General features: G+C 44.2%; 1 protein-coding gene across 1 annotated transcript in view; it reads left to right on the top strand.

Moving 5' to 3' along the window:
• shroom4 (shroom family member 4) overlaps positions 1 to 7,325 on the top strand; it is a 63,155-nt gene that overhangs the window by 20,207 nt on the left and 35,623 nt on the right. Inside the window, exon 2 of the mRNA XM_041965455.1 lies at positions 2,886 to 3,037. Coding sequence (XP_041821389.1) covers positions 2,886 to 3,037 — 152 coding nt within the window. The remainder of the gene's footprint in view (positions 1 to 2,885; positions 3,038 to 7,325) is intronic.

Raw genomic sequence — 7,325 nt, 5'->3', positions numbered from 1 at the left:
AAGCCTTTCATCCGCTGTCGGTGGAAAATGAAAAGCAGCATAGTTCGGCGCGATGTGCAAGATCCTTTCTCACCCTCGGTGAGGAGATTCTCTGTTTTCTGGGCAGCAGCTCCGAAGGTGCTCGTGCTTTAGCGTCTCACTCAAAGCCTCTCGAGCAGGATGAGGATGAGGATGAGGACGAGGACGAGGATGTGCGAGACCCACTCAGGCATTATGTTGTGTTTGATGGCAGGGCGGCAGACTCTGTCCGACAGCTCCAAGATTCAGTCAGTTTGTGGGGTTTCCATCCACCTGTTTTTATGCGACAGAGTGCAGCGTGGAGCAATGTTTTCTTCATGTTTGTCCTCCTGTTTTAGGTTTGACTGGCGCTTTTTAAATGACATCATCTCGTTGCACCCTCCCCTTCTGACAATATGACACCTGAGTGGAGCATTAGTGCTGTTATAGAGTAGCATAGGTGAATCCCACCTCCACAGCAGAGGTGATGCATGATGCAGCAGCAGCACACATGGCTGAAAGCTGAAGTAGCCTGGCGTCCGTCTCCGCTGCGTGGAAGTGGTTCAATAAGATGAAGAGCATATAACATATAACTTGCACCATGCGTGCTATTTTTGTATAATAGGACCCTGCATTGTGTATTATAACAATCACTTCATGAGCCTGTGTGGATGCAGATTTAAGTAAATTAAAGTAGAAGAAATGGTTGAAGAAATGTCAACAGAAGCCATGAAACTGTTTCACAGAAACAGACCTGACATCAGACGACATCAAACGTTGCGCTGAAGCCGCTCAGTTCTGGTGCGGTTGCCCGCTTCAGGGTTTATCGCGTTTGGAGCGGTATTACAGCAGGATCATATTTTCAAATATTAACCTTTGAAGGCCGAATTCGGGCCACATTAGGCCCTAGAGAACACGGCAGAAAGCACGACTTGATATATGAAAGATCTTGATTTATGTTTGAGTTGGCTCACCAGGCAGAGTTCCCCGCTGCGCGTCTGTAAAACCCCGAACCCGTAAAATCGGACCTGTGTTTCCATGACATGCATTCCCTTGATTTTTTTTTCCGCTGCAGCAGGAAGAGAATGAATGAATGATGGAGGGAGAGAGGGAGGGAGGACAAGTCTGTTCTCCATTTTCACACTCTGTAATCGGGAATTTGTTCCTGTATATATGCCCCTGAAGCATCTTTAAACAGGATTTATACCAGGTTAATGGTGGAATTCACCTGGGTTTGATATCAGGAAGACCTAATTCTAACATGATCCCTGAAAGAAGTGGAGAAAATGCAGGACCTGACGGGCTATTTGTTGAGTGTATTCTTCTAGAAAAACCACAATAAACATTGAATCCAACCTTCTCCTTCAGTCATCCATGAAATATACCCTCATAAGTGCTTTATACTTGCACCAAACTCCATTACAAAACGAGTCTATTTAGTCCAAGGTACTCTAAAAAGTTCTCAATCTCCCAGTTACATACCTACAGGAGAGCACTCTCTGCTTTTGTTGATATGAACATAGGTTTACATTCTTAGTAACGTCTTGAAAACAACAAAAACATTCACTAGTGGAAATTTGTTGCTGCTTTCACTTTTGGTTTATACCCACTGCAAAAAACCCCAAAACATAGAAGGTACATTTTGTGGATTTAGTTTAAATTCATTTCGCAATACTTTGTTAGTCCCTCGGAGGGGATTTTTCTGCAAACATGAAAGACGAAAAAACTTAAAATAAAGACTTAAAGAAAAGAAAAAGACAAAAACATCCCCTGCCATCGTTTCATTATATTGCTTTAACTTGAACATTTTCAACAGGGTGAAAATGAAACATTTCTGCAAAATGGTCCGAGAAATATAAACATTGTTTTTAATGAAACCCTTAAAAAAGAAAATGTACCCAAATTTGCCAGACTTCCAGTGCGTCAAACATGATAGAAACGTGAAATATTCTCTATGTGTCATGTATTAGTTCCTGGAAGGTTAGAGTCTCCTCGTCGCTCCTCACAGATCTGATGTTTTCGCCTCTTCAGTGGAAGCCTGAGTGATGTTAACGGCCTCGTGTACATCATGATTAACTCACTAAGTCTGTTTGCACTGCGTCACACTTGGCATTTAGCAGCACATCAACTTTTACTACGTTTCCACTCAGGTGTTCCCAATGCATGATTTGCTGCTGCACACATTCACAGGAAGTGATGCGTTTTGATCCAGACGAGTTAAAAGCTGCTTGCAAACTTAAGTTTTCACTTGTTTCTTAAGCTGCTGCAGCAGATTTGATGTCTTTTCCTGGTTTGAAAAACAAGCACATCCACCACTAACTTTTGTCCCGTCATCGCTCGCCCACGCCTCCTTCCAGCCAGTAAGTCGGTCAGTTTCCCTGTACATCTGTGTGTTCCCGTCTTCCTCTCCGTCTTTCATCCTTTCTTTCTGCTGACGTGATTTATGGCTGAACTCAAACCTCACACCGCGCCGCGCCGCACGCTCGTCGACGTTTCGCCCCTCTGCAGGCCAGGAAAACGCTCCGAAACATCCCAGCAATGCATTAACAACACGGGCTTCGCCACTGTGTGACCCTCAGTCAGCGCTGTGGCAAACACACACACACACACACACACACACGGTCTATTACAGAGGAATGTGATGGGTTTCTGTGGGATGTGTGTTTCAGGCTGTTTTGGAGATGTTCTTTAGGGCGGCGTTGCCATGGGGACAGAACAGTTTAACAAAAATGCCTCTAAAAATGGGTTTTAAAGGAGTCGACTTGGCAGCGAGGACGTATCACTGAGTGACTTTTTTATTCCCCCGTTCTTCCTCTGTCTGAATGTGCTTCTGTTTGCCTTCCAGCTCTTCTCTTTTATCTCAACCAATTCACGTCTTTGTCTCTCAGATCGAGGATGGAGGGAAGGCCGCCCTGTGCGAGAAGCTGAGAGTCGGCGACGAGCTCATTAACATAAACGGATCCGCCCTTTACGGCAGCAGACAGGAAGCCCTCATCCTCATCAAGGGATCGTACAGGATACTGAAGCTCACAGTCAGGAGGTAAACACCGCGAAACAGTGCTCGTACATCACCGACACACACATGAGATACCTGCACGCACATTTTTCCCCACATAGCTCGACTTCAAAGGGAACTTCTAAAACGGATGCGTGTTTGTCGGCCGTCGATCCTGTTCTCCTCCTTCTCGCCGGCGCTTAACTCGTCTTGGCTTGGCGAAGTGGGAAGGAAGGTGAGGGAGGAGACGGGGGGGTGACCGAGCTCTTCCTGGTCGGCTCAGGAATCCGCTCGCCTGACGTGCAAACGCACATCAAGGCAGCGTTTCTCAGATCGAGAATGCTTCACAGGAAGTGACCTTTGACCTCCAGGGTGTCAGATGAAGAGCTGACTCTGACGAGCAGCGCTGGACTGCATGTCTGGGATCGTGTGTGACGAGTAATCAGTCGGAATAGGAAGTATGGTTTTATAAAAAGATAATATGAGCAGCTTGAATGTTTAGTGACGGCTCGCTCAGGAGTTGCTGCAGGAAGAGAAGCTCTTTCTTCTTTCCTCCTCTCAGCCCGGCGCTGGTATTTTGGCTCAGGAGGCAGAACTAATGGCAGCGATATTTCCACTCTGTGAACTGAAGCCCATTCGGCGTCTTAACGGGGACTTAAAGGGTGTGAGATGAAACTGCCCTGCAGATCTGAGGTCAGATTTAACAGCATATCGGCTCAAGTTTAAATGATATGTTTAGCTCTTTGAAGCACTGTTTAGAGACAGACATAAATTTCCTTTTTGTTTTTTTGCTGAATTTTCTTATCTTTTTATGTGCGTTCACGCGTTATTCTGCTTTTTCTCGTCTCTTTACATGGAGGACTCCTGAAACCTGGAGCTTTACATACTTTAGATGAAGGTTTCTTCACTCTGAGTCCACTCTTGGTTACATCTTGACATACATTTTTAATTTACCCCTTTTTACCTTGTGTTGTTGCCACTCAGTGGATTTCGGTGGAAATGCACCACATGTTCTTAGATGTTGTTTAGTCACTTTTTTTCCCATATATTTTTGCAACTTTTCTTCCCCCCCGATGGTGATTCTTAACCTAATTCTTGACTGGACTCAGCCCTGAAACCAGTGTGGAAGATCTGACTGGTGCTGGAAGCATCACTTCGTCCTCCCGGACGGCTTCAGACAGCTGTTTGGTAGCAACGCGTCTTGTTCTGGCTTTGAAACCAGACCGGCCGTCCAGCAGCGAGAACGTTGCTGGGTTTTCTGCCCCTGATCCTGCAGCAGGCAGACCCCTTGTCTAATGCTGTTAGACACACACACACACAAGCACACACGCATGGAGTGTAAGTTCACACGGACTCAAGAAGACGGATGGACGTCGATGTCTTCAGGAATGCTGCTAGTTATGAGCATGCCCGCCATTTAAATCCACTGTGTATGTGTCAGTGTCTGGTATGTACTGCGTGTCTGACTCTCGGGGGCTTTCCCAACGCTGTGTGTGCATGCACGTGCGTGTGTGTGTGTCCTCTTTGTCCATATGTGCTCCACATTTAACAGCAACAGTTGTTCTTCTCTGGTTCTTCATTATTTTTGAGCATTTTCCCCCCAAATGTCAATGGCACATTACAAAGTGTCCTTTCTAGGCACAAAATGATGATATAAAGTAGAATTTGCACTTAAAGTCAGCAATATCAGCATTTCAGGAATGCTGAACATTTTTAGGCTGCAACTGAATTTCCTTAATCCGAAAGTTGACAGCAGCCTAAACCCCAAAAATATTCATATTTCTATCATAGAAGAAAACTAGCAAATGTTCACACGTGAAAGGCCGCTGTAATCAACTTTTTTGCATTTTCGCTTAAAAAAACGGCTGAAATGATTAATAGCTTGCCAAATTTTTGATGATTAAGCATTTCAGCTCTAAAAAGGAGTTAACATCAAACATTTTCAGTCTGACAGCAGCACTTTTTTTTAAACTTTCCCTGATGGTTTTTATGAGGTTTCTCAGCATGTAATTTCGTAATCCTGTAACTAAATATGAAAACAGGAAAAATACCAAATTGGGCTCAAACCCCTGCAAAAATAAGATGACCTTCAACATTATAATTACCTGTAATCTGTGTATGTTTGTGTGAATCAGTGTGTTTTCATGTGGTTTGGGTGCGTTCTCCTCCCTCTTTACCTTGTTATGTTTTGGCAGCAGCTCTCTAACCTCGACCGCCTCACTGACGAAACTCACTTTGACTGACGAGGTTCTGACACTAATAGCCAATCACAGCTCCAGGATTTGGGCGGGTCCTCGCTGCACTTTGACCCCGACTCTCTGCCAATCACGTCACAGCCTTCACCAGTCGGGCTTTACTCATTACTGTAGGAACGAGGAACCCTCTGGAAGGCACCGTGGGAGTCTGCTGCCAGACACACACACACACGCACACACGCACACACGCACACACACACACACACACACCGCTCACCCAGAGATGATGAAATGCTCACATTTGCACACTTGGCTCTTCTCGTATAGTTTTAACAGTGGAAAAGGGCCCTTAGTCAAAAGCCAAAAGTCGTTACCACCTCTTTTAATGACACAACAGGACTGTTGGCACAGAGGTGGCATGTGAATGGATGGTTCTTTTTCTAACTCAGGAGGTCGTTATTAGGTACGAAACTGTCTGCTGTTTTGTTAATCGGAAAAAAAAAGTTTTGTCAATCGGAAAACAGATTTTTTTCCTGAACGCTGGAAATAGCCACATACAGTTCGGAGTGCTAAAGAGGAAACATTTTTGGACTGTATGTGGCAACATCAACATATCTTCATCTACGAATCAAAGCTGTTGCTGCTCTCACTTTCTCTTCCCATAGGTGGGGCAGTTTGGCAGATCCAGAACTGATCTGACGGTGACCAAACGGCTCCCCCTTGTGGAGAATCTTTAGTTTTTTAAACACAATCGAGTATTTGTGACCGTTTGTGTTAATTTTTGGAAGATGCACTTTAAACTTAGCAACAGTAATGTTTGTATCCCGAAACCTTCACTCTCTTTATTCGCTGGTCGCCTCTTTCTCCTACCTGGCTTTCCAAGATGGCAGTTTTTAACATTCCTACCAAGCTGCAGGGACTCCGCCACGCATGTTTTTACATGTGCATGAATGCGTGTCTACATGCATTTTAGTAAGTGTGAGAAATTCGCGTCTGTGCCTTTTCTGTTATTCTAAGCTCAATTAAGCCGGACTGAGATGGAGAGTCGCTGCATGGCTTTCTCGTGCCCAACACGCTCGCCTTGGAAACATCAGGAAATCACACACTGGGGTTCCCCCTGTACAGTGTTTTACTGTATGAGCATTTGTGAATAAATGGGCTTTTTCACTCAGGGAGCAGGCAAGGAAAATGTTCATTCTGGATTTAATGATATGATGTAAACGCAGAGGAAGGAAATGTGCAGTTGGCGAGGAGAGATGATGATTTGTTCAACTTAAGCAAAGGGGCTGGAAAATGGTGCTCTTGTGCAACATTTCTATTAAAGTCTGGCTGGGACGCTTTGAGATGGAGGCTTGTATTGGATTTATAAACGGGTGTATTGTGTCTGACAGGTTTCCATTACATTAATAAGGAGTTGTGTAACGGCGGAAATGAAAAGCATTAGATTTTCATGTTTTTTTTTTGACTCCTTGAAGGATGTTAAAACTCGTCACTGTAACTCATTCTCTAACATGTTGACACTCTGCCATTAACTCTGACTTTTGTTTAGCGGCAATTGTTTGAGCTTTTCCCTCCATCCATCACATCATTGTTCATTCTTTAAATAAGACATATTGAATTCAGACTTGCACATTGTCCCGTAGTGCTGAAAGAAGAGCAGGCCCGCAGGCTAAATTTGGCAAACCGCAGGAATTTACTGGCCTGCCGAGCAGTTCACTGGAGGGATAAGACAGCGGTGTTTTAGTTTTATTTCAGGAGTGATGCTTTATAGACATTTTAACAAGCCAGCTCATGGTAAAAAGCGCCCACACTGCTGTTAACTAGTGTTTTATTTTTCTCCTAATTAAGGCAGCCATTATCTTAAAGAATGCGAAGTGCAAAACAGCAAATGTAGATCATTTAAGAACTATGAGCTAAAAGACTTAATTACCCAGAAACACCCCAAAATGAGAAGAATCATATTATGTTATAAACTGAACACTTGCAGACTTGAATACGACATGATTATGGTAGCTGTGATACATTATTTCCTTTGTTTACAGACAGTAAATGGTATGTTTTGAATATGCAATGTGGAAAACCATGACAGACGTCTCCAAATAACCTGTTTTGGCCGACCAACCGTCCAAAGCCCTCTG

This window comes from Chelmon rostratus, chromosome 23, assembly GCF_017976325.1.
Source record: "Chelmon rostratus isolate fCheRos1 chromosome 23, fCheRos1.pri, whole genome shotgun sequence".
Taxonomy (NCBI): domain Eukaryota; kingdom Metazoa; phylum Chordata; class Actinopteri; order Chaetodontiformes; family Chaetodontidae; genus Chelmon; species Chelmon rostratus.
This window is presented reverse-complemented; position numbering and strand designations above follow the sequence as displayed.